This window comes from Aspergillus stella-maris (genome assembly GCF_047715825.1).
Source record: "Aspergillus stella-maris strain CBS 113639 unplaced genomic scaffold BDV14scaffold_58, whole genome shotgun sequence".
Lineage (NCBI taxonomy): Eukaryota > Fungi > Ascomycota > Eurotiomycetes > Eurotiales > Aspergillaceae > Aspergillus > Aspergillus stella-maris.
Window position 1 is genome coordinate 2802 of NW_027396852.1, and position 26269 is coordinate 29070.

Consider the following 26269-nt stretch of genomic DNA (forward strand, 5'->3'; position numbering starts at 1 on the left):
GTTAATTTATTTGGGCTATATAATGCCCACCCTACTAAATCACCTTTTAATCCTGGTACTATTATTAATAATATGCTAGATTTAATTATTAATACTAGAGAATTTTAGCATGGCACAGGCAGCCTGTAGTATCTTGCTATAAAGACTAGGCCAGATATTAGTAAAGCCACTTGCTTCCTTGCCAAATTTAATATAGTACCTATAGCTAAATGCTGGGCAGCTTTCATGCATGTAATTAAATACCTGAAAGGCACGTGTATACTAGGAATTAGATACTAGCATGATATTGCTAATATAGGACCTTTAAATGCCTATAGCAATTCTAATTGGGGAGGACCTTATATAAAAGCCCATAAATTAGTGGGTGGATATATTTTTAAACTTGCTAGAGGACTAATAGCCTGGCAAGTAAAGTATTAAACATGTGTGGTAACTAGTTCTAATAAAGTAGAATACATTACTACTTTAAAGGCCTCGCGTGAAGCCTACTAGATTCACGAGATTATAAAGGATCTACGCCTATTTAATAATTTGCCTGCACCTAGCATCCTACTATACATGGATAATAGGGGAGCTATTAATCTAACTACCTTTAATATGCAGACTAAATAATCCAAGCATATTAATATTTAATATCACTATATGCATGATATGGCTGATTAAGGCATTATTTAAATCAAGCAGATACCTACTGCTAATATGGTTGCAGATGGCTGTACGAAGCCTCTAGGATCTAAAGCTTACTCTTATTTTATTTCTCTACTAGGTCTCTACTATAAGGACTAGTAATTCATGTATCTACACTTGTTTTTAATAACTCGCTCGCTCAAGGGGGGGTGTTGGAGCATACTACCGCCCGTTACCGCCTGCCCCTAGGGTCGACCTCATTTAGTCATACATTAGTCAGGTAGAGTTATCTTAGCTAGGCGGCCATACCAGCCACCCAATGGAAGATTATCCATCGCTTCCCACAACTTTCGTATCATGAACTTAGTCGTAGCTTAAGGAGGCTGTGCAGTTCTGGCCACTCAAGGTGGATCTGTAGTTATATTGCTCCACGGCGAGGTAAACAAGGCAGCTAGTTAACTTGATTTTTTCCTACTTCCACAACTCCATGTATAAATGATCGATATATTTTGGAGCGATCTTTGGATCTGGGTTAGTGGCTCCAGCTGCACTGGACGATTGTCAGCCTCAAACGGGCGGGGGTAAGCGCCGGGCCTGTTCAGCCGCCTATCGAGTGATAGACTGAATTGTCTGTCCTCTGTTCACTATTTGCTGGAACATAACAATACCCCGCTCAATGACTGGATTATGATGGTGACGTAGCTTACTTATCTGGCCCAACTAAGCATTGAGCCGTACGTATAATAAGCAAGAATAGCCCTGCCCGGGTTGGCAGGTGTTCATCTCCCCCATCGCACTTTCCCTCCAAGCGCCATCATGGGCGATTTGGATCTCAAAGGTCCCGGTGGTTTTCTCCTTTTGCCTACAGAGTTGATCCTGCTCGTTGGCGGTTTTCTTGAATATCATAGCGATGTCAACGCACTGTCTCGTATCTCCCGCGATTTCTACAACTTGTTGAACCCTGTTCTTTATGACCGGATTGCCAGTAGCGGTGATCGCCATGCATTGACTTGGGCAGTTCGCCACGGCGTGGAAGCGGCTGCTCGCAAAGCCATATTTGCCGGCATAACGCCCACGCTTGACGACGTCAAGATCGCCATTGGCGAGGATAACGAGCGGATGGTTGAGCTTCTCTGTAAGGAACTGGCCCTGGATCAAGAAGGGGATGATGAGCCATGGCGTCTGTCTGCCCTTGCAGAAATTGCAAAGCCCGCAGCCTCGCGCGGAAACAAATCCATGGCCCAGCTACTTATAAGCTATGGCGCCAATCCGCAGACAGTAAATCAACCTAATTCTGGTTTGCTCAACGCTGCCAGCTGCGGAGATATTCAGGCTGCCGAAACTTTGGTCGAAGCTGGTGCCAACGTGAACACGCTTGAACATGGCAGGAATACCCCTCTGAAGGGAGCCGCGGAGAACGGCCATCTGCAGATGGTGAAGTGGTTGCTTGAACATGGCGCGGAACCCAACGTTTACTGTTATCATCCCTATTTTGACCATACTCCGCTTGAATTCGCCCTCCTTGGGGGCCATCTAGATGTTGCTCGAATGTTACTCGACCATGGTGCGGAAGTCAGGACGAGCATGTTAGGTGGTGCCGTTTCTTACGAGCATTCCAGTGCCGCCGAACTACTCTTGGAGCGTCTTCGTCTTGAACCAAGCCAAATGGATAAGGGAGAGCAAGATAAGCTCGGATGTGTCGCCGCCTCGTTTGGCTTCATAGACGTCCTCACGAATTTGGTAACGCAAGGGTGGTCGGTCGAAACTGATCAAATCGTCCAGTTTCCGGGATTTCCAGTGACACCATTGATGTTTGCAGCCAGGAAAGGTCAGGTTCGAGCTGTGCGCTTCCTGATGTCTCACGGCGCAAAGGACTCTTCCCGCGGGTCCGCTTTATTCGACGCACTGGCAGAAGGCCACGAAGGGATCGTCCGGATTTTACTGGAGGACTTGACAGATGAACTACCGACTCACTATGTAAGTCTCTTTGAGGTCTGTGGAATGCGAAACAACACGATTCTGCAACTTCTCTTAGATCGCAAGGTACCCCTAGATCCAGAAGTAATGCCTAAAATTCTCCCGCGGATGCGACCAGAGCATGTCCAGATGTTTGTCGAGGCAGGCTACAACATAATCGATGATCCAACACTTCTTGGTGAGAACAACTCACTTCTTGAATTGGTCAAGGATTGTCAAAAGGAAGTACTCAATGCCCTTGTTCAACACGGCTTCCACCCCCATCCAGAAAACGACGACCACGAAAAACAATCCATACTGCAAGCTATAAAAAGACAGAATCTGGATCTTCTACACCTTCTCATATCCCACGGCTTCAATGTCCGACGCCCAGAATGGCAAGCAAGCTTTCTCGAATGCGCCGCATCAATTGGCGGATCGGCTGTAGAAACAGTCGATTTACTTCTAGCCGAGAGCCTTGACATTGAAGCCCTAGACGAAAATCATGCAACTCCCCTCCTCCGCTTAGTCTCTACGTCAATGCCTAGCAGGTTTCTTAATGGTGTGCAAATCCTCCTTGAGCGCGGTGCCAATCCGTGCTACGAGTCGCCGTCGGGCGAATGTCCGTTGACTGCGGCTTCAGGACATCCAGAGAACAGCTCAGTAACCAAGGCCCTTCTGGAGTATATTGACAAGCGAAACGATATCCCGTCTAGTGTGGTTATAAGCCAGTTGCTTCGTGCTATCCCGAAAGTCGTTGAGGAATGGCGTGCCCCTTTTGGTGAAAAGAAGAAAGTGCTGACGCAGTATTATTGGAGGAAGAAGTATCCGGTCCCTACCTAGCTCAATGATACGCTGCTTCCTCCCAGATTTAAGCGCCCTACTTGACTCTGCCGAGGTACGTAGAACTGGTCTCGGGCGTTGAATAGACAAAGTCAACTATTCTTCCACGACGGCTCGAATCCGTCAATACGCAGTGGTATCGACCGAGCTTGAGACGTCAAAGCTCCAGATGGATTTCGTAAGGGACTTTCCAACAAAGGAGCAATAAAGATTCAAGTGCAATGAGACTATGACGTTGTTACCTGACACTCCTAGAATGAGGCTGAGCAGCGGGGCATACACCTAGCCCTCTTGGCATGGACTGACACCTACTTATCCCCAGGTACCTAGCTAGTTACACCACTCAGGCAGACGCTCACCTCATTCTCAAAATCTACCTGCAGACTCCAACAGCTATAATGAACTGGGATGATCTAAACGGAGGTGAAAAGGCCTTTTGTTGCCTCATAATGATCATTGGATGCCCGGCAGCCGTCATCGAGGGAATCCAAAAAAGCGAAACCTCACAAGCCCTTAAAAAAGGTTCCGTCGCGCAGTTAAGCCGATCAAGCAGTACAAAGATGCACAGACGCCTATCTTGTATAGACCGGCTTTGCGCCGCGCCCTGACGCTACCGTTGCCGGAGAAGAAGGGTCTGGGGTCGCTGCGTCGAATGGGAAGGAAGACAGAGATCCAGGCCCAGTCTGGGCTCTTCAAACTCCCGTATGAAATTCGCGAAATGATCTATCTTCAAATCCTAAATTTTTCAAAAGTGCACTTTGTCAGGGTGAGAAAGAAGATGATTGGTAGGAAATGTGGACAACTCCAGGGTCCATATGAGCATGGACACGTAAATGGGGCACCCCCACGATTTGATGATGCTACCTGTCCTCGGATTACCAGGCGGGACTCTATCCTGGCTCTTCTGTGTACTTGTCGGCGGGTGTATGTCTTTCCTTCCTTCCTTGCCTTCCCTTCTCCTTACTCATACCTCTCTTGTCTTCCACATTCTATATCAAATCATCAGCTAATATGGAACCCCACCAGCTACACCGACCTCATCCCCCTCATCTACATAAGAACGACATTCCATCTGAACCAACAAACACTCTCCTTCCTCCCCCGAAAACTCCCCCCGGCCAAACTATCCCAAATCCAACATCTGCGGGTCTACACAAACACATACCCCTCCCAAAGCGACCTAAAAGGGTGGAAGCGCGCATGCACCGTCTTCCACAAAATGAAAGACCTAAAAAGTTTATTCGTCTCCTTCGGAACCGTACCAGCTAGCATAAGCGTTACTGACGGCACGCCGTTCGTCAAACCGCTGATGTCAATACGTGTGCCAGATTTCGTACTACAGCTTCCTGGGGACGTGGCTATTTTTGGGATGGAGTGCGAGAAGGTGAAATGGTGGGTGGAGAGGGATGCTGGGGTTTATGGGGATAGGGAGGGGATAGGGGCTACTTTGGCTACTCTGCCGTTTAGGGTTTCGTGGGAGGATTCGTGGCGGGGGAGGGTGAAATTGTGGGCGATTCGGCCGTCGGATTGTAATGCTGATGCTGGTGCTTTTGCGCGGTGGGATAGGCATATGAGGGATATTTCTGATACTGAGTTCCTGCCAAGTTCAAATCCATGTGGCAATGGCCTCTAACTAAGATAGATTACCTGAGTCGCCCCGCTGCTGCGGCGGTGCTATGATAGGTGGCGGGTGGCCCATAATATTGAGCATTAAGAGCCCCAATCAGGGGGTATCATTTATGTAATTATCATACTACTTAATGGATTTAACCGGAGCCCTTGCACCGCCGCCGTCGATCTTCACATCAGTCAGGTATCCTCAGACACCTACGGAAAAAGTAGCTATAGTGGCTATTTCACGAAATACTTCGTCAGATGTCAGATGCCAAATATGCATCAAGCTTATCCCGAATCCCTTCTTCAATAACACATATGTCGCTAAAGTCAAGACACCCACTGTAACTCAATCCATCAAGGTAGACATACTGGCCATCCTCATCAATCTCATGCCTCCCAAAGCAATCCAACATAACCCGAAACGCAAGTTCGTAAGTACATTCCTCGGCATAGATTGCCCACGCCAAATTACCCACCAGGCGCCCTGTACCGGACGGATGCCGAGACCTAATAACTTTATCGACTAATGCATCTCGCATCTCACTAAAACTTGGGAACTCCAAGCCCTCGTGCAAATCCAGTCCCAGTAACCGCTCGAGTTTGCGATCAATAAGCGTTTTGAGAGAGACGCGATGCAGCACGTAGTTTTCTGGAATCCCCCGCTCGAATAAGTACTCGTGCTTGAAAACTGCGCCATTTCCACGACCACGGTTCCTTTGTGCAAGCTTATTAGCATGAATTGGTATGCTACTTTGCTGTCTGTCCTCTTCGCGCGGGACGCGAATGGTGATGATGAAAATAGTGTCGGCGTTTTCCTTGGATTGGTGGTGTTTACTTAACGCACGGTTCAAAGCTTCAAGGGGCCGATCCGTAACATATACCAAGGCGGTCGGTTGTCTATTCTCTATATCCCGGTGATTATTGAATTGATAGACAAGACCCTTGATAGATAGGGCTCGGTGGGTGTGGTTGTCAGGACAGGTTCGGCACAGCCCGCATCTCAGAGCACCGGCACTTGGCTGAGGAGAAGCAGCGGTAGAAGAGTTGGAAATGCGCATTAGGCATGTTGAGAAATATTTTTATGCGGGTTGTTGATTCGGTGGCGATGCTGCTGGAGATGGCAGTGGTGTTCTTGTACCTACCTAGATAAAGAGCTAGGTGCGTAGTGGTGCTGCCCCGCTCTAGCTGTCAGCTCTTCGGGCAGCCTTGTCTCGTGGTAACGTCGCTACGGCACCATACCATAGCCTGGCCAGAAAAATAAATGCCTGATGGCCTGTGATTGGCCAGCGCATCTTGTAACTTCAGTTAGACCAGAGGCCTGGGCTGGGGGCTCGGGGCCTTGGGCCGTCCATTCAGGTCAAGGAACCGTTACTTTAAGTTCCAGTGAGTACTAGGTACTACCATACACTAACTGAGCTTTGGATTTCGATATCTAAGTAGCTAGTGCTCCATAGCATGTTACTGATTATTTACATTTCAAACAGCCCAGTCTAGAAAATACAGATTTCTAGAATAGGTATTCCATGAAATTTCAGCAATAACCCTAAAGATCCGGATCATCCTCATCCGATAAAGGCCGGGGACTTTCCCAATCCTCATACATCCTCGCCGGCCTAAACTTAGGCTTATGCATATCACAAAACTCCTTATCGCTCACTGCAGGAACCCTATGAACAACCCTATCCCAAATAATTTTCGGCTTGGTACTCAATTCCCCTTGAACTTCACGAATCGGGCCTATAAGGTCCTCCCTTTCATCGATTAAACCAAAGTAAGGACGTAATATTATCGTCAGGGAAGTAAGATTATCCATCCGTTTTAGGGCAGCAATGACCTCCTTCCAGCGCGCGAGACGGTCAGGCGTGGCATGCCTGTTTTCGATCCTGTGTGTTGGTGATTCGAGTGTTAAGTTTTTGATTAGGCTGAGATGTTCCTGCGGGATGTATTTTGGGAGTTCGAGGAGGGTGCGTGGGTTTTCGATGTAGAAGGTGTTTTCCTTGTAGAGGATTCCAATAACCTCTGTGTATCTGGTATAGATATTAGTGTACCTATCTATATACTTCCATGAAATGGTTGGAAATGGTACATACACTCTCTTACAACACCTCATCATCGCCATAACCCTCAACCCAGCCAGTTCCTCAGGTAAAGGTGCCGGATTAACAATCCAATTCGTATCCGGGTTTGCACTGCGCTTTTCCTTCACTCTTGTCGAGCAATAGTGGTGATATATGCTGCATAGACGACAAAGATCTCTATCACTTTCTGCCGTGAGTTCAGGTCTCTGGTCCTCGGACCGCTTACAGAGGAAACTCCGGAATTTGCGCGCTCGGCCGCCGACCTAGGCGAGGTGAATTGTGTGCGGGAATATGAAAATGTGGTTGTAGATCATTGTACGGAGTTTGAGGGGGAGGTGGAAGAGGGGGGATTGGGGTTGGGGGTTGATGTTGGAGTAGACATTGTGGGTTTTCTTGGATCTTTTGCGTGGCTTGGGCGGTGGTAGGGGTCTGGGGGGGTTGCCAGGGTGTTTGCGCTTTTCTGTCATTCTGTGGGAGTAGTTTTTGATATGGAACGAGAGAAGGATGAAGTAATTAAGGAGAATGGGGGCCTGGCGGGGGGTCGGTGCCTGGGCTAGCCGTTTCAGGTTAGATTTCTGTATAAGTATGCTGTTATATACATAAAGTGTAACAGCTCCATCTTCATCTATCGCGACGGCCAGGTTGGTTAAGACGGAAAGAGCCCGATCTAGACATCACTTTGCATGGTGGTCAGCTCCTGAGCATAGATTAGTTCAAGTTGACGAACATACTACCGGTGGTGATATGGTTAAACTCAACCCAGCCTTGCTCCAGGTCCCCAGGGTCGTCCATGAGCGATATGTGTATTGATTGCGATGGAGAGGGTTTCGATGCGACTAGTGGCATGTATCCGGCACTGAGAGGTTCTGACGGGCATGACAGTGTTGTTCAGCATGACAGCTTGCACATAAGGCCTTGAGGATAGTCAGACCTAGCTTCTTGTTCCTCCGTTGTCGGTACCATTTCATGAGCGCCTGGCAAGTGATGATGAATGCCGGAATTGTAATGATCATTGTTATGAAGGAAACAATCTCCTCGATAGACCATGCCATACTGCAGTCGTAGTGCACCTCTTGGTGCGCGCAGGGAGGATAATAGGGAAGAAGCACCGAATGTAACTGTAAGTCAAGGAGTGCTGTCAGGAAAAGCAAGATTCAGAAAATGTCAGAAGCATCGAGCAGATTTGGGCTGCTGGCAATATAAGCATGCAAGCCCAGAAATCACCGTGGTACCGAGGTGAGTACAGCGGTCAGCGGCCCAGGCGCCAGATACGACTGACAATCTCACAGCCACAAAGACGGCGCGACCCGCTGTGCTAGAGCAACGATGATGACAGTTTGCCGATCGCCCAGAACCCCATATTCGCCCTGCAACTGTCCTCAAGCTCCGTGGTCTAGACCTGGGCCGGTGATGCTCTATCTACAGTCTGGACGGGCTGTATATTCCTTTTTGCTCCGCGATATGCAGCCAAATTGGAAAACGCTTCGCGCGGGGACAGCTCTTCGGCAGGCTCTCTCTCTAAGCAATCTTAGGATCTCAGCCTTGCGGGGGGGTAGCGCGTAAATAGTGACATAGTTGCTTACCAGACAGTTCAGGCAAAAGCGCCGGAAGAAATCAGTAAGATCTGGGAATGTCGTGCTGAAGACGAACTGGAGCTCTAATTATCTTGTATGCGGAAATTGAGTCATGTTCGTGGAGTCCTTTCGTTTTGCTTGACTGGCGAAATCTGCATCTAATTTCCGAGTCACCTGCTGTGCGATCGATATGCACCCGGCGTTTTATGACGTGCATAGAACGGAGGCTATGATGATAAGCGAGGAAAGTTGTTCCATTAGTGGTCTCCGGTAAATGGCTGTCTCGAGTTGCGGTGAGACACATCATCGATGGCTGCAGCAACACGGCTCTAAGGCTCACAGCCTCGACAGGTCCAGCCTCGCCGTCATCAATGCAACAATCTTCTGTCTGTAGGAGGATGCCATCATTCTTTTTTTATGCCACGTGGGAGAATTCGACGAGGTCTGGACCTTGATTCTAGACTGGGTCCAGCCCTTCCCCAGTGCTCTGGGCCTTCTGTTGTCCTGCAGCTGGCGATGACGAAAGTATGTTTTCTTTTGCGAGGCTCTCTCATGCTGCTCATTAGGGTGAGTTTTTCGGGAGCTTCCTTCTGACGAAGGTGATTTCGGAGATATCCGTTCAGACGAAGTTGGAGATTGGGGCATATGAGAACCATTCTGGACAAGCGGTCAACGATTTGGGATTTTATCGTGACTATATTTTTGTAAGGAAGGCACCGGTGCGGTGTCCTCCATCGGTCCTCCTAGGCAGCTGGAGCTCGACCCCGGCAAAGGGGCTGGTCGCAGTACCTTCCTATCCTGGCAGATGCAGAGCCTGGGTGATCATCTGCTGTACTGGACAGCGCTACGGTAGAGGTAGACAGAGAACCCAGTAGTTCAGACGAAGCCTTATTTTACAAAGCCCGACGATCTGGGCTGTGCCTAGTTTTTTGGAAATTTGTGTCATTGACATTCATGCATTCATTCTAGGTATTCTTCTCTCATGGTTTGGCTGTTCAGTATCCATCACGAGGCTTCCCAGCTTCTGCCTGTCCACCTGCTACACTGAGTTCGCGCAGCATTCCGCTTCCTAGGACGCCGACGTCAGTGACGACGGAGACCATGTCGAAGCCTTGCTGAATGCGTCGTTGGGCGTCTGAGCCATCGCTGCCTACGTTCTGTTAGTAAGGGTTCCAAGAGATAGTGAAACTACTCAACGGAGAGAGGCTTACAGAAGATAGCAGCTGTCTTGCCAGCAGACTTGGCAGCCTTCAAGATACGCAGGATAGCGGCTTCGTGCTCTTCTCCACCACGCTGAACACCGATTTGTTTTGCGAGGTCGAAGGGTCCTGTCGCAGTCATTAATCAACAATCTGAGATTATCATGCGCTCAATATGCGACCTACCAATCAAGACACCATCCAGCCCTGGTACAGCTGCAATCTTCTCAACACTCGCAAGGCCGGGCTTCGACTCAATCTGCACAAACACAACGGTATCCTTATCCGCTCCAGCATCATACCCAGCTGCTGGAACATCTGCGAACGAATGCAGGGCGAACATCGGTCCGTATCCGCGCGAGCCTTGTGGGGGGTACTTGCAGTAGCTGACGATCTTGGCGGCATCCTCCTGCAATCTTGTTAGGCCATGCGGAATGAAGGAAAGGGATGAACGTCGCACCTCAGAATGGCACATAGGAGTAAGAATTCCATGGGCACCGGCGTCGAGCGCCCGCTTGATCATCCACTCCTCGCCCCATGGCACGCGAACAATTGGGCTCGCGCCCTCGGATGCAATGGCATTGTTTAGCTACTCGATGTTAGCGATCACTTCGTCATGACCGTTTGACAAGGTCTCACCTCGTAGTAATCCCTATCCGAGATCAAGCCATGCTCTGCGTCAACAAGCACCCAGCTAAACCTGTTCTCGTGCTGTGCTGTTGATCGGAGGATGGTCTTTGCGACGCCAGCGCCGGGGAGGCTATTCAACAATCAGCAATCACTCTTCGTCTATTGTCTGATGAGGATGACACAAACGTAAGCCAGAACCCATAGGAGGTCTTTGTCGTGGCCAGAGCCGTCTTGATCGCTGTGTTTAGAGACATGATAAATTTGCAGAAGCTGTTCAAGTGTATTCAAGTGAAGACGCGAAGCATCTGGGTATCGTGAGTGACAGAAGACAGTTGTAAGATGGCGGGGTGAAGTATTCCCCGCACAGCGGCCTCGGTCGGTCGGGCTTTCTCCGATTTGGCTTTCTCGGCATAATGCACCCCGAGTAACCTTCGGGAAAGTATCCGAGTTGCTCGGGTATATACCAAGCTGGAGATAACCTCGAACATTGTCATGCACCCGTAGTCCAATTGGCCTCTTTTCCGGTCGGCAATGTCATGGACTACGCTTCTGAAGCTGCTAGAGACGTTTCTATTGGTCGCATAATAACGACTGACCAGCCACCAGAGGGCGAAGCTTTCAAGTACCTAGTACAGACATATGATACCGTTCCATCAACGTTCGGAAAACAAATGCGACAGATACTCTGCGTCGAGGAACATTATCAGTGTATCGCTCACTGTTCGGCCCGGCATCTACATAGCATCTGGTTCGAAATTTCACCTTGCTTCTCTAACGGCAGCAGAATTCGCACAGGCTAGCTATTCATGTATTGGCGTCACTAACTCCAACTCGCGGAACCCACCCGTATATCTCCCGTAACCGTTTAAGCAACACTGGCACCTTAGAGGTAGATAGTAGGAACCCAGATTAAGAAGCTATGATCGCGCGACTTCAAAGCAGGGTAGCAAAGGTGTCTTGTGACTTTTGACCTTTTTGGCACTTTTCTGGAGTCTTACGTTAATGTCCTACACGAGGCCAATACCAAATTAGTCAAGCACGAAGTAAATGAAGAGACTATCTTTTGATCTCACCTGACAACTGCAGAGTCCAAGTCTCCAAGGGCCCAAAGTTCAAAGCCCAGACTGCAGAATCCAAACGGAGACTTCCGACAAGAGCTAGAGCTTAAACGGACTAGACTCAGCGCCTCTAATTTGATCCAGCAAAGTTGATTGGTGTTGTTTCTTTGGTTCCTTGGGGGCGGTTTTGAGCATCCACTTTTCAAAGTGCGAGACCCAAGAATTTAGAAAACCCATGTCTCGTGAACGCATAATCAACGAATAATTGCTAATAACAAAGGCATTTGAATGGAGCACTGTATGGCTAAACATACCTGCTCCTCGACTATCTAATAGTAATCCTCTGAAACCCGCCTGCTTCGTATGGTGCCGCAAATATACGTCGAAAGTCGAAAGTTGAAAACTCCAAGGACTCAGACCCGGACCCTGAATCAGTCCCTGGTCAGAGACGCCGAACGCACCAATCGCCACCATTTACTCATGAGGCTAAATCGCAGTGAAATTTCCGCTGATCTTGGCGCTTCCCCCTAATCGATCCAACTTTATCGAACGTTAATCTTTTCCCTGTTCCTGTTGTCTAAGATTTTCTCGTCTTGCTTCATTTCTCTTGGTTCTATCCTTACTGTCTTCATTGTACCTACAACTACAACTACAAGACACTAAATAATAGCCAAAATGCTCTCCAAACCCCTCCTCCTCCCGGCCCTCGCCTCGCTCGCCTACGCCGAGAGCTACGTCACCTCAATCATCTACCCGCAGCCCGACTCTGTAGGGAACTTTGTCGCGTCTGTTGATGGTGTATGTCCCCCATCAACATTTCTCGCCCCCAGCTCAAGACTGAAATGCTAACAATGCAATCAGGACACCGCAACAGCAACATACGTCCTCAGCTGCCCCACCGACAAAATCTGCCTACAGTCCGGCGATGAGGGGGAGCCAAAGGCCCAGACGTATATTGTTGCGGGTGATAGAGTGACTATGACTGCTCAGAGTGATGATGCGGGATAGTATGATACCTACCTACCTACCTACCTACCTACCTACCTACCTACCTTACACATCAATCTTACTGGGTGCGTGTTAACATCTTCCCCAGCGAACCCATAATCGAATGCTCCGTCGACGGAACAAAAGAAGCAGAGTGTACATACGGCATTAAAGGGCATATGGAGACCGGCTCGCTAGAGAGACTCGTTATTGCTGATGTGACCGTTACCGCGGGGACGATTACGGGGGCGAGTACTGGCTCTGGTGCTGCTGCGACGGAGACTTCTTCTTCGGACTCGGAGACTTCGAGTGAGGCTGAAGCTACGCCTACTTCTACTGAGTCTGGTGATTCTGATGCGGAAGAGACTGGTGCGACGCCGACGGGTGGTGTCGCGAGGGTTACGGGTGTTGTTGGGGCTGTTGCAGGTGGGTTTGCGGCGGCTTTGATTGGGGGTGTTCTGTGAGCGAACTATCCATATTATTGTAGTTTAGTTCGGGGCCATAAGTTGGGAGTTGGCGGGTAGCCACTATGTACATTAATAAAGCAATCTAAAAGAGAAATCTAGAAGCCTTCGAGAACGAACCGCACATTTAGTCTAATGCAAGATTAGGAAGACATAGTATGGGCAATGGAGTACCTTGGTGGCGTCATGCAGGGCACTCTTAGTGTGAGGTGGTCCAACCGTTCGTGGTTTACATACCGAAGAGTGCCACGGGCAGAAGGCAAGTAAAAGCGAGACTACGGTCGGTTAGGAACGGACACGGACACGGATATCTGGGATAGACAATTCCATTTGAAATCTTCTTCTCAATCCTGGGGGGCGTGAGCAAGAGAATATATTTCCTATCCCAGCAGTCTGTACTCCATCCCACCATCAAGGTCAGCACCCCAAGCACCTGTTCTCCAGGCAGTTGGCATCCACATACCATCCAGTGGCAACTGGTAATTCTCAGGTCTCACCTCCCAACCAGCAATAATCCCTCTGGGAACAATCCTGGGCTGAGAAAGCCGGATGTTCCGCAATCGCCGCAATCCGCACCGCGAACAAGCGTAATAACTGATAACTGATAGTGATAAGACACCAAAAATTCTCCCTTACATATCAAGCTGATATGATTGATTCCAACCCATTAGCAATCCTCCGTTAGCCATCCTTCACCCCTGCAAGCGTAGAAGCGTAGATTGGCTGGGTCGGAACAGGCGGACCAGGCCGCCAGCCAAGCAAGTGGCCAAGATCGTGGAGATCGGAGATAATTACCAGCTACAACAGATTATTGGTGGATGGCGGGTTTCGGTGGTTTATACGTATACGAGGTCTGTGTCTGTGCGGTTCAGGTGTTTTGCTATAGCGTCGTGGCCAGGGGTTGTTGGTTCTCTGGTTAATAAGGGCAGCAAGGTGCTTTGGGTTACATTGTATGCAATTGTACCCCGCGCTTCAGTACGGACTTCTTGTTTCTCAATTGACTTGTGCGAGTTTAGGTTCAAGAATTGAAGTGGACGATTCCGGGGTTGGAGTGGGCCATAGTTTGGTTCAGTCGAGGGGCAGATAACAAAACACTTTCACTGTCCCAAGGAACCACCACATTTCCCACAGGAACAGGCAGATAACCCACAATCATCTCAGCTCATATCCAGCGAGATTAAATTGAAGGTGTAAAAAGTCGCCATGATCGCGTGGGACAGTCTACCGGGACTCTGGCACGCACCATTGGCAACGGAGACCATCTCAATACAGACTCTTCCTCCGAAGACAAACTGAGAGGGAGAACAAAGAATCAGGCGACAATAACGACGCTAGGCGCAGCTAAGCATAACAAGGCCCGAGCTAGCACTGCCTAGGCTGCTTGATCCGGCCAAGCCGAGTCTTGATTGCTACTGTGGCGTCTGGTAATCAATTCTGGTGATGGCGTGATAGGCTGCGCTGCTTATCTAGAGGACGGGGTACCGTTACATCTTTTAGTGTCCAGGGGATCCATAGATAGCACGCAATCTACACCATCGATGATAAGACTCTATATCCATGAATAAAAGGTATTTAAGGAGTTGGGGAGACGATCGTTGCTGTTGCCGTTGGTTTTCTCAGGATCAAGTGTGGCAGATTGAGATTCACCATGGGTATGTTCATGCTGATTCCCACTTCAATCCACCAAATCTAATATGGCAATAGCATCCCACGACGCAGCCGAGAAGTCGGTCGTCCCTGCAGTCGAAGATGTCGTCCCCTCTCTCAACGACTACGATGAGCCCACAGACGAAGAACTCGAGACCCTCCGCCGCGTCCCCGGCAACCTCCCCATCATCGCCTACCTAATCTGCATAGTCGAGTTCTCCGAGCGCGCCTCCTACCTCGGTGTCACTGGCTTAATCTCCAACTTTGTCAACCGTCCCATGCCCGTTGGCGGTAATGGATACGGTGCTCCCCCCGCCGGCGACCAGCAGACGGCCGGTGCCCTGGGAATGGGCACGGTCAAGGCCAACGCCGTCAACCAGTCGTTCAGTATGCTGGCGTATGCACTCCCCATGATCTTCGGATACCTCTCCGACGCGCACACCGGTCGCTTCAACATGATTTGCTACGGTGTGCTTGTCTTTGGAGTCGCGCACGTTCTGATGACCGGTGCGACCGCGCCGAGTCTGTTGGCGAACGGCGGTGCAAAGGCGCCGTATTTCATTTCGCTTTATATGCTTTCTGTTGGTGCTGGTGAGTTTCCTCTTCCTTGAGCACGTCTTGATCATAACTAATTCATGACTAGCCATGTTCAAGCCCAACGTCTCCCCCCTCCTCCTCGACCAGATGCCCCGCGACAAGGCCAAGATCAAGACCCTCAAGTCTGGCGAACGCGTCATTGTCGACCCAGAGGCTACCTCTGAGCGCGCAATGCTGTGGTTCTACCTACTCATCAACATCGGTGGCTTCATGCAGGTGGCTACTTCCTACACCGAGAAGTACGTCGGGTGGTGGTTGTCTTTCCTCCTCCCGCTTGTTCTTTACCTCCCTCTTCCCGCCCTCTTGGTATGTCCACCTCCTCTACCTTAGACAACAATAACCCTGAACTAACGGCGTCCAGCTCTGGCTCCGCAAGCGCCTAATCCTCCACCCCCCAGGCGGCAGCGACCTCCCCAACGTCTGCCGCGTGCTGAAGATCTGCCTCAGCGGAAAAGGCATCCTGCGTATCGGCCGTCACGGCTTCTGGGACGCCGCGAAGCCCTCGGTCATCGCAGCAAAGGGCCTCCCCGCCGAAACCCGCTGGAACGACCAGTTCGTCGAAGACGTGCGCCGCACGTTCCAAGCTACGGGAATCTTCTGCTTCTTCCCGATCCAGTATATCAACGATAACGGTCTCGGTAGTGCTGCGTCCTTCCTGTCAACGATGCTCAAGACGGACGGCGTGCCGAATGATTTGATTTCTAACTTTAACCCGCTGAGTATTATTATTTTTGCGCCGATTTTGAATTATGGGCTTTATCCGCTGCTCCGGAGATGGAGGATCCATTATGGGCCTGTTGCGAGGATTACGACGGGCTTGGCGATGTCCTCGCTTGCGGGTGTTGGATATACAGTGCTGAACTACTATGCTTATAAGCTTGGACCCTGTGGGAAGTATGGTTCTTCTGAGACCTGCGTTGATGAGAATGGCGTTGCGCTTGTTGCGCCGATTACCATTTGGGTATGTCTCCCTCACTTCTCACTCCCCACCACAAACTAGGTATAGATACTAATATACATCCAGTGGATCGGAATCCCCTACGCCGTCGGCGGTATCTCCGAGCTCTTCGTCAACGTCCCCGCCTACGGAATCGCGTACTCGCGCGCCCCCAAGAACATGCGCGGTCTCGTGTCCGCAATCAACCTCCTCAATACAGCCTTTGCATACGCAATCGGTCTCGCCTGTTCCTCCGTAATTAAGGATCCCTATCTCACCTGGGACTTGGGCGGTCCGTCCATTGCAGGCGGAATCCTCACGGTCGTCTTCTACTTTATGTTCCGGCACATCGACAAGGAGGAATTCGTCATGACGGAGAATATGGAGGGGGAGGCGGTCGAGAGGCAGGAGAAGGTCATTGCGGCTGTGAATCATGGACTTGATCCGGCTGAAGCTGTTGGTGCTGAGAAAAGGGATTATGAGCTTACGTTAGAGGGAACGAGGAATGTTGTGGGTGAGAATGTTTTTAATAAGGGGGGAAATCCGCCTGCGGCGAGGATTGCGGAGAATGAGGAGTTTGGGATTTCGCCGAAGCAGTGAGGTAGCTGTTGTTCGGGTGTGTCTCTTCTCAAGGTGATTGAAGTGAATGCTGCAGGGGTGTGGTAAGGGTGTGGTGGACTCGGTATAGAAGTATACCTTATGGCCGTTGCATATATATCTCTGCTGCGGAAAAGATAGTGTAATAACGAAAGACGAATGTATGTATCGACGACAAAGATGGCTTCTCCATTACTTTGACAATTTCCCCAACTAGCTTAAAAGTAAGAAATTATCCAACATTAGTAGGGATCGAAGTCATGATTGAACCCATGGCGTGGGTTGTGCCTAGAGAAAGGTACCCGTTTCTCTATGTACTATCTCCCGCAGTGCGAACGCTTGATCATAGCAGACCTGGGTCACACTGCTGAACGACTCAAATTATCAAGTCGAACTACCAACTATGTGAAAACCAAAATATATCAGCCTTGTTAATCATTCTGTCAATAATCCTATGCCAATAACACTCCCTGACTCTGTCTTGTCTACTACAAGGAGAGCAAAACCTAGACAGGATTTTTACAAGCACATAAATTGTAATACCAAGTGTTTTTTCCATCCAATGGGGCTGTGGCGCAATTGGTAGCGCGTGCGACTCCAGATCGCAAGGTTGCCCGATCGAGACGGACCAGCCTCATTTCGAACTTTTTTTAGTTTTTAATTCCCCTACATACATGCAGAATGGGGAATGATGCGTAGATACAGAAAAAGCAATCAATCACGCCCATCCCCCGCAAAAACCGCCGCCGCAACCCATCTCGACCTCCTGGCCACCACTTCAGCCAGCTGCACCACCGACATCGAACTCATCAACTCCAGCGTCGTCACCTGCCCCCCCAAAACCCCCGAGATCCAATTGCGCAGCTGCAGCTCAATAAGCGAGTCCACGCCGTAGCTCACTACAGACCGATCCGGCTGGATCTCAGAGACGGCCATGTCCAGCAGCCGCGCGACTTTCGTCTGGAGACCCGCGTACGTTGCTTCGATTGCTGCTTTGGGGGTGGTGGCTGTTCTTATTGCGGCTTGGATCTCGAGCTCGTTTGTTGCTTTGTCTTTGTTGGTGTCGACTTCTTGATCTGATTGTTCTTGCGAAGAGACAGCCCAGATATGCGAGAACCGCGCATCCCCCCTCTGTCCCAGGGCACTCCCATCTGCACCAGCAAAATTCGGACCCTCGCGCCGCGCACCAAGCATAACCTGCGCCTTATCCGGCCCCTCAGCCCTAGGATACGCAATCGCAAAGTCTACGGCCGCAAGCAACTGCGCCACACCATGCCACCGGTGTCCCTGCGCCGATGCGAAGCGCGCCGCGGCCTCGTTCTCAGCCGTCGACCCTACCTCTGCAACCATTCCGACGTCGATGGCGCGGAAGGGGTGGCCTTTATTTGCGTGGTGCCGCGCGATGGCGTCTTGGAAGGTGTTGCCTGCGCAGTAGTTTGCCTGCCCCTGGTTCCCGGTTATGGCGCCCGTGCTGCCGAGGAGGATGAAGAATGTTAGGGCGCTGGCGTTCCTGGCGCTGCTGGCGCTGGGGGTAGAGGGGGAGGGGGTAGATAATGCGTCGACGAGGTTCAGCGTCCCTGTAACTTTTACTGCGATGCCGTCTGCCCATTGCGTTTGGGTCATGGATTGGAGGAGGGAGTCCTGCTCTTATTAGCCGGCTTTCTCATACATATGTTTCAAAGATAGGTGCCCGGTGACATACACTGAGATCCATAACACCATGCACAACACCCCTAATAGGCCGTTCGCCAGTGCTAGCCTTGACCCTCTCCACTGCGTCCCTGTCGCACACGTTGCCCTTTACAATTCGTAGTTCGACGCCCACCTGCTGCATTTCATTGACCAGCTCTTGGATCCCCGGTGCGTCCCCGCCAGAGCGCGATAAGGTGATTATCTGCTTTGCGCCGAGAGTTCCCAAGTGCCTGACGAGTTCTTTGCCCAGTCCCCCTGTCCCGCCTGTGACGAGGTACGAGGCGCGCGGGTCCAAGGCTGGCGGGGTTGGCTTTTGCGGTTGGACCTGTAGTGCATTTGTTCTATTAGTTAATCTCGCTCCTGGATTCATGACAAGATAGGGCATGGTAGGTGAGAACACGAACATTCAACGGCTCACTATCGTCGATCTTGAGAAGCAGCTGGCCAAGCTGTCGTCCGCCCTGTATAGCCGCAAAGTGATCCGCGACGTTTGCCGCATGCACAACGCTCACAGGCTGGATGGGCTGCAGGTGTCCATCTCCTGAACCAGAACCGAGCATATCGAGCGCCGTCCGCATGAGACTTTGGAAAAGGGTCCCCCTCTCAGTAGCAAGAGCAGCCATGTCGACTCGGCTGAATGTAATGTTTCGCGCTGCACAGCTTGCAGCCTGCGCGTGGGCCACGCTATCCAAGGTAATGCCGGTACTCCTTCCCCTGCACCCATACCCACACCCACTAGAGACATCAACGACAACGACTCGACCAAACGGCGCCAGGGCACCGAGGACCTTCGAATCTACTCTATCGTCGCCTCCAGACGGCGAAGACGTAACCAGGATAACATCCACGCCCTTACCCTGCGTAGCGCGCATTACGCGCTGCACAAAGCTGCCGTTGCCGTTACCATCATCACCATCATCATCATCATCAAGCGAGAAGATATTCTCGCTGCAAACACGCAGCGTCCCCGCCTCCGTCTGCCCTAGGAACACGCGCTCTTCCTCGCTGCCAACCGTAACAAGGACCTCCTTCGCCCTGAAATACCGCGCGAGTTGAACCGCTGCTTGGCCCACGGGGTCCGTCGCGGCAGAATGCACAAGGACCGTTTCGCCTTCTTGCAGGCGCGCTGTGTCTCTTAGGCTGAATAGCGCCGTGGCGTAGGCTAGCGGGGTGGATGCTGCGTCTTGGAGAGTCATGCTCCGTGGCACGGGCACTGGGAGTGCGCAGGGGTGATTGAGACCTTGGTCGATATCTATCGTTGTTGTTGTGGATAGCCCGTTTGGAGCGAAGAGGTAGACTGCGTCGCCGATGGAGAAGTGGGCCTTGGCTGCTTCGCCGACTGCTATGATTGTTCCTGAGCCTGTGGTTAGGAGGGGTGGAGGCCTTTTGCTGCTGCTGCTGCTGCCGCTGAGATGGCCTGCTGCAACCATGTATGTCCTGACACTCACAGCAGCGTACTCGACGCGCACTGAAATCTGTGTCGGTGCCAGGGTGGTGGCAGTGACACTGGCAGTATCGGCACCAACCGCGTCCTTCCAAAACAGGGTATCCCAAGCGCCAGGGGACCGGATATGGAGTTCTAGTGCGCGGTCCGGGTCCGCAGCAATACCCGATTCCAGACGCGGGTGGTATCTCGACACCGTGTCGCGGATGTACTCGTTACAGGCCTCATCGGGGACCAAACGCGGGATGTACAAGCCTCGGTCTCGGATCGCGAGTTCGTATTCCCAGGCTGAGTGTGAGTCTGTACTTTGTGTAATAACCCTGCTGTAGACCTGCACAATATCCTCGGCAGCCTGGGATACGGAAGTAGCGGAGACCGCATCATGCTCGAGATCAAGTACATGCAGGTTGATACCGTGGTTCTCGGACCGCAGACTACGTGCTAGCCCTGTTATGAGGGCTTGTTGTGGAGAGGGGCAGGCCATTGCACCGCCGCTGGAAACCCAGAGCACTGTCGCTGCGTTGCAGAGTATATCTCGGATTGTAACCCATGCGTTCGAGCTAGGCGGATTCATGAGGAAATCTGCCGTTGCTTCGAGGAGCACGATGATTGTGTGGCTGGTACTTGGCTGGTGGAGGCTGCGTCCTTCAACCGATGACAGGGGAACTGTAGAGATGAGGGCTTTGGGCTTCTGTCTGTGTATGTATGTGGTTAGATGGCTGGCCAGCTCATCTTGGTCTTTGCTGTTGGCGGCGGTAATGATTGAGATCTTCCCGCCATCGCCATGAGACTGGGCTGTGGTCGCGTTGTCGTTGTCGTTGTCTGTCTTGTCATGGTTGGCGGCAACAGCGACCAAGACACTGCTCTCATGCACGTCGTCAGAATCATAATCTTTCATTTCGAGCGCTACGCCCGCGAAGCCGCTCTCCTTTAAAGCTCCATTCCAAGTAGTAGCATTCATTCGAGGCCGCCATCCATCCATCCCACCAAAGATGAGTCCCCCGCGTAGTGTCTGCCGCGTGCACTCAATAAGAGCAACCCGTCCCCCCGGTTTGAGAAGCGTCCTGATGTTAGCGAGACGTGCCTCAATGCCTGAAGCAGCGCGCAAGGCGTCCGAGACAACAATCAAATCAAACGAGTCAGGCTGAAACCCTTGTGATGCGGAGGACTCAAAGACGTCTAGCTGCTGGAACGTGACGAGTGGCGCGAACTTGCCGACTTGCTGTTTTGTTGATTCCAGTAGCTCTGAGGAGACGGCTGTGCAGACGAAGTTCTCAGGAGGAATAGTGGTTGTAGAGGAACCGCCGTACAGAGCTTCTAGCAGCGTCAGGGTCAAGCTGCTCGGGCCCTGACCCCCTCCAACCACCAACACCCGTAAGCCGGGGACCTTGAATCTCGCGAGCCGGACATATTCAGCAAGTTGGGCGTAGCAGCGCTTGAACCCTTCGTGCTCGATATATACCCGGTCAAGAAGACCATTCTGCGAAAGCAATGTCATTGGATCAGCTCTGCCGGCCAGGATATCCCCCAAGTGGCGGCCTATCCGAACCAGCGCGCGGCCCTGGGCCCCTGAGGCCTCAACTGCGCTTTCTAGTTCCTCGCTGAGCGGTACAGCGGCGGATATATCTTGCAGCCGCATCCAGTTTAGAAGGCCTCGGTGAGCAGCACCGCTCACAGCTGCCTCATCTGTCGATGTTAGCCCGGTCAGCGTTGCTTTGATAATACTCTGGCAATACGCAACCGCATCTGCATCTGCATGAGCCCTGAGTCTGGGATGATGACCGTCTGGATCTGATCCCCTCCTTTGACGACGACAATGAGCAATAATCGCCTCGGCGGGGGAAGAAAAGGGGTCAAGAGCCCAGTCTACCCTGTGACATAGCGGCCTAATCCTTTCATCGCGGACACTGGGTGTCTCGCCCCGGCCCACAGCAGAGAACGTAGCGCCCCGAACGGCAAATACGGCACAACTGTCCTGGTTCAGGTCCCCGTCCTGGCCCTTCTTCTGTTCACCGGTACTTGTACTTGGATTTGCAAACGCCGTAAACCTTGCAACATGCTGGCCAGGTCCACATTCCGCTGCGCTCGCACGTACACTCAAAACATCACCAGCCGCAACAGCCCCGGCACACCCCGTCGAAACACGAACCTCTTCAATGCCCGTCAGAACCCGCGTCTGGTCAAGCCACCCCGCGGCCTTGAGACACGGGAACACAGCCTGGAAACACCCGTCCAGAGCCACGGGGTGGATTTGGTCGGTCTGCGCGTTCCTGCTGTGGTGGTTGTGGTTGTGACCCGTTGGCAACAGCGGCTGCATATCGGGAACTTCGACCTCGACGACTGAGTGGCCCGGACAGGCGCGGATGGATCGTACGCAGAGGTATGCGCCTGAGTATGTGATGCCTTTGCTGTCGAGCTCGCGGTATATGCTTGGGACGGTTAAACGGTTCCAGAGGGTGTGTTTGGTAGTGCTTATGGTTGGTTTTTCGTGGGTAGAGAGGGCAGGGAGAGATTTGGAGTCCTGCAGTCTCACTAGACCCCGGCAATGCTCTGTTGCTCTGTTTTCAAGTGAGATGCTGGATATGCAGAATTCGTGCCAGGGTGGATGTGCCTCTTTTGACATGGGAGTCGAAAAGGAAGAGGAGGAGGAGGGCAAAGCCAAGCGCCTCAGCCGCGTGAGAACCTCCACCCCATTCGCATCCGACGATAACAGCAACGGACTAGCAAATGTGATATCCTTGAATATAACAGTCTGCTCGTTCCAGCGTGCGTTGCTTAGCGCGATCGTCTGCCGTAGCGCCTCAACGACCATGCTTATGTACCCTGGGGACCCGAAGAGGGTGGCCCCGTCGACCCTATGCCCAGTGAGCCAGGGCGTTTCGCTCAGCCGGATGTAATTGTGCCAGGTGGGCTCGGCGCTGATACTATCCTGCGCAAAGGAGCCTAGCAGGGCATGCCGTGGGAATGGTCTAGAGCGGTACTGTATGCTTCGTCTGGACTCGCTCCAGTGGCGCTGCTCGTGGTGCCAGTTGTATGAAGGGAGTTTTGCGGGGAGCTGAACGGGGTGGGATTGATATTGAGGGCTGCTGGCTCTGTTGTTGTTGTTGATTATGTCTAGAGATATGGGCACGCCGTGGGAAACCATTGCCCCTACGGCTGTAAGAACTGTAGCTACAGCGTCTTGGTTCCGGACTAGACAGCTGTGGTAGCTGGTTGATGTCGATGGCGCGTTGGCCCTGAGGGTTTGGGCAATGGGGCCCTTAAGCGCAGCATGAGGTCCTATCTCGAGGACCAGGCTGTGTGAGGCAGATTGCTGCATTTTGCACAAGGCCTGGGTAAGCGAGTCCGAGAACCGCACGGGGCGAACTAGATTCTGCACCCAGTAGTTAGGACCGAGGTCGGCTTGCTCCTCTACAAGGCTACCAGTGACTGCTGAAGCCATTGAGATGCCCTGTTTCAAGGGCTGCACGCTCACGTCGCTGATTGCGTCGCGATAGAACGACGCCACCGTTTCCATGTGGTACGAGTGATATGCCACGTCCACCATTAGTCTCCGGTTAAAGACTCCTTCTTCGTCGAGTGTCTTGCTGAGTTGGTTGATGGAAGAAAGGTCCCCCGAGACAGTCACGCTCTGGGGACTGTTGATGCATGCGACGGTGAGTTTCCCCTGGCAAGCAGCCCCCTGCACACGACCAGTAGCATCAGACTGGGATATTCCAACGGCAAGCATTCCCCCGCGCAGATCAGGCGCCATCTCGCGAAGCTTATTGACGCTCAGCCCGCGAAAGTAAGCGACCTTCATTGCGTCTGCGGCCGACAGCACGCCCAGACAATATGCCGCAGCAATTTCCCCGCTGGAATGGCCACAAACTTGAGCAGGGGACACGCCAAACGACGCCAACAGGTCAACTAGTGCTATCTGGACAGCAGTGGTACAGGGCTGCGCAAGTTCGGCCTCGCCTAGTCGCGAGGACGCCTCGGACTTCGCAAGCTCGTCGAGTAGTGCCCATCTTGCACCAAGCAAATGCAGATGTTTTTCTGACCGGCTCATAGAATGCTCAAAGACCGGATAGGCAGAGAGTAACTCTCGGCCCATTCCAGCCCACTGCGCTCCCTGTCCTGTAAAGACGTAGCAAATTCTAGGGGAGGAGCTCGTCTTTGTAGGTCGGACAGAAGAGCCATACTCGAGCCCGCGAAGACCCGCAACAAGACCGTCCAGGTCGCTGGCTACCACGGCTGCCCGATAGGTGAATAGGGATCGCCGTGCCCCGAGGGCGTATGCAAGGCCGCCTAGAGACGGTGGCTGGGCTGTTCCCTGATGCTCCATCAGGAAGCGCTTCCATATAGCTGCCATTTTCTGAAGGCCATGCTCGCGCTGGTGCGTGAAAAGAAAGATACGCAGCTGGTTTTCGTTTGCACATCCATTATGCACATTACCATTGTTCAAACTCCAATCACGGCGAGACTCGACAATGACGTGCGCATTGGTGCCGCCGTACCCTGTACTGTTTACCGAAGCCCTTTTGGCGATTCCGGCGGGCCATCTTATGAGCTTGGTTGGGATCTTGATCACAGATAAATTAATAAGCACTAGTTCAACGTATGAGACATTGCCTTGCTTACCACTATTCCAGCCTTATCCAGATGCAGCGCTGGGTTGGGTGACTTGAACGTCGGATTCGGAGGGACCGTCTCGTTCTCCAACACAAGCACAGCTTTGATCAACGACGCAAGACCGGACGTAGGTTCCGTATGGCCAATATTCGACTTTACGCTCCCAACATACAGAGCCTGATCTATGGACCGCCCCTTGCAAAAGACCTGCGAGAACGAGGCTGCCTCGCATCCGTCTCCGGCCGTGGTGCCCGTGCCTACAAGCGTTATCAGTGCTATGTTCAATCAACAAACAACAAAACAACGAGGTCAATATCTCACCATGAGCCTCAACATAAAACGTCTCCCTGGGATCCAACCCCGCAACCTCATAGGCACGCCTCATCGCCCAAAGCTGTGCCTGAGGTGATGGCATGGTAATCCCCGGCGTGCGACCATCGCTTCCCACAGCAGACCCCCTTATACAAGCGCGGATAGAGTCTCCGTCTCTCAAAGCAGCCGTTAGAGGCTTCAAAATGACCGCTGCAACACCCTCGCCCCGCCCATACCCGTTCGCGCGAGAATCAAACGCGTAGCACCGTCCGTGCGGAGAAAGGAATGTCATCGCCGACATGGCCATGCATTTGTCGGCGTCGAGGATTAGGCTCGTCCCGCCGACAAGAGCCGTCTCCATGTCGCCTGTGCGAAGGGCACGGCAGGCTTCGTGCAGCGCGACGAGGGTGCTTGAGCATGCGGTGTCGAGTGTTATGCTGGGGCCGCGCAGGTCGAAGCTGTATGAGATGCGGTTAGAGATCATGGAGGGGCCTGTTCCCGTGAAGCGGTAGCTATACCCGGATGGTTTGTTAGTGAGGTGAAAAGTGCCTATAGCTGCTGCTACTGCTGCATTACTTACGTTGGTGAAACGTCGGCATCACGACCGAGGATCTGGTCGTAGTCTGCGTAGGTCACGGCGCAGTATACGCCTGTGTTTGTGCCTTGTAGGGCTGATAATGGCAGGCCGGCGTTTTCAAAAGCTTCGTACGCAACCTCGAGCAGGAGGCGCTGCTGCGGGTCGATGGCTTTAGCTTCGATGCCGCTGATGCCGAAGAAGTCGTTGTCGAAGAGCGCGGGGTCTTCTTGGAGGAGATGCAGTCCTTGCGTATTTGTCTAGAAGGATAATTCATCAACCACGTACTATACAGGGCAGGGGAGTGGTGAAACAATACCGAACCGAGACGCCCTGCATCAGGATGCCAGAAGGACGAAAGCCGGAAGCGGTTGCCCGCATTGTTCGTCCATGTAGTCATGCCCTTGGAGAGCAGCTTCCAGAATCCATGTTCGTTGCTTGCTGTACCGGAGAATCTGCACGAGAGACCGATGATGGCAATGGGCTCCAACGGGTCTGCCATGCTGGTGGAAATGTAATTAAGAGATTGGATCGGTGTGCTATTGTCTGTAGGTCTTCGTCAGATGCGAGAGATGCCTGAAGATGAGAGTTGCCGTAGATGCTGATGGGCTCAGCCCAATATTTATGCATTGTCGCTAGTATATGTGAACATCATCCGTCCAAGCCATTCTAAGGGATTTCGGGGTCTGCTCGAGCTGAACTCACTTATTACCGAGTAAGGACTACATGCAACTCTCTCATACAACGGTGTAGAAGAGGCTACAGCCATTGGTTCTCATTTCACTAGTGGCCACACTCTGTATCATCAATTGTAACGTGGGG

At 51.9% G+C, this 26269-nt stretch overlaps 6 protein-coding genes and 1 non-coding gene across 7 annotated transcripts; 3 read left to right on the forward strand and 4 right to left on the reverse strand.

Moving 5' to 3' along the window:
- Positions 1-2307: 2307 nt before the first annotated feature.
- On the reverse strand, positions 2308-3252 carry BDV14DRAFT_179398 (uncharacterized protein). Its single transcript, XM_073769756.1, has one exon. The coding sequence runs from the start codon at positions 3066-3068 to the stop codon at positions 2847-2849; it is 222 nt and encodes a 73-aa protein (XP_073624807.1). The 5' UTR covers positions 3069-3252; the 3' UTR covers positions 2308-2846.
- A 3334-nt stretch (positions 3253-6586) lies between these two features.
- BDV14DRAFT_203311 (uncharacterized protein) lies at positions 6587-7503 on the reverse strand (the record flags this gene model as incomplete). The annotated part of the gene is made up of 3 exons (XM_073774256.1): positions 6587-7070; positions 7134-7384; positions 7441-7503. The coding sequence occupies 3 exons, from the start codon at positions 7501-7503 to the stop codon at positions 6587-6589; spliced, it is 798 nt and encodes a 265-aa protein (XP_073624808.1).
- A 2145-nt stretch (positions 7504-9648) lies between these two features.
- Positions 9649-10857, reverse strand: BDV14DRAFT_179405 (HpcH/HpaI aldolase family protein). Its single transcript, XM_073769757.1, has 6 exons — positions 10711-10857; positions 10534-10654; positions 10355-10483; positions 10081-10303; positions 9907-10023; positions 9649-9845 (listed from the first exon to the last, which is right to left on the reverse strand). The coding sequence occupies exons 1-6, from the start codon at positions 10776-10778 to the stop codon at positions 9691-9693; spliced, it is 813 nt and encodes a 270-aa protein (XP_073624809.1). The 5' UTR covers positions 10779-10857; the 3' UTR covers positions 9649-9690.
- Positions 10858-12136: 1279 nt separating this feature from the next.
- On the forward strand, positions 12137-13150 carry BDV14DRAFT_179406 (uncharacterized protein). Its single transcript, XM_073769758.1, has 3 exons — positions 12137-12380; positions 12444-12589; positions 12679-13150. The coding sequence occupies exons 1-3, from the start codon at positions 12258-12260 to the stop codon at positions 13031-13033; spliced, it is 624 nt and encodes a 207-aa protein (XP_073624810.1). The 5' UTR covers positions 12137-12257; the 3' UTR covers positions 13034-13150.
- A 1391-nt stretch (positions 13151-14541) lies between these two features.
- BDV14DRAFT_113669 (putative MFS peptide transporter) lies at positions 14542-16996 on the forward strand. Its single transcript, XM_073765732.1, has 4 exons — positions 14542-15271; positions 15324-15583; positions 15639-16238; positions 16302-16996. Exons 1-4 carry the CDS (start codon positions 14728-14730, stop codon positions 16812-16814), a joined length of 1917 nt encoding a protein of 638 aa, XP_073624811.1. The 5' UTR covers positions 14542-14727; the 3' UTR covers positions 16815-16996.
- Positions 16997-17375: 379 nt separating this feature from the next.
- BDV14DRAFT_t121 lies at positions 17376-17448 on the forward strand. Its single transcript has one exon. It is a non-coding gene; the product is annotated as a tRNA-Trp (tRNA).
- Positions 17449-17525: 77 nt separating this feature from the next.
- BDV14DRAFT_210828 (uncharacterized protein) lies at positions 17526-25949 on the reverse strand (the record flags this gene model as incomplete). Its single annotated transcript, XM_073775979.1, has 8 exons — positions 17526-18452; positions 18514-18828; positions 18908-23243; positions 23274-24511; positions 24571-24818; positions 24883-25385; positions 25454-25707; positions 25767-25949. The coding sequence occupies 8 exons, from the start codon at positions 25947-25949 to the stop codon at positions 17526-17528; spliced, it is 8004 nt and encodes a 2667-aa protein (XP_073624812.1).
- Positions 25950-26269: the final 320 nt, after the last annotated feature.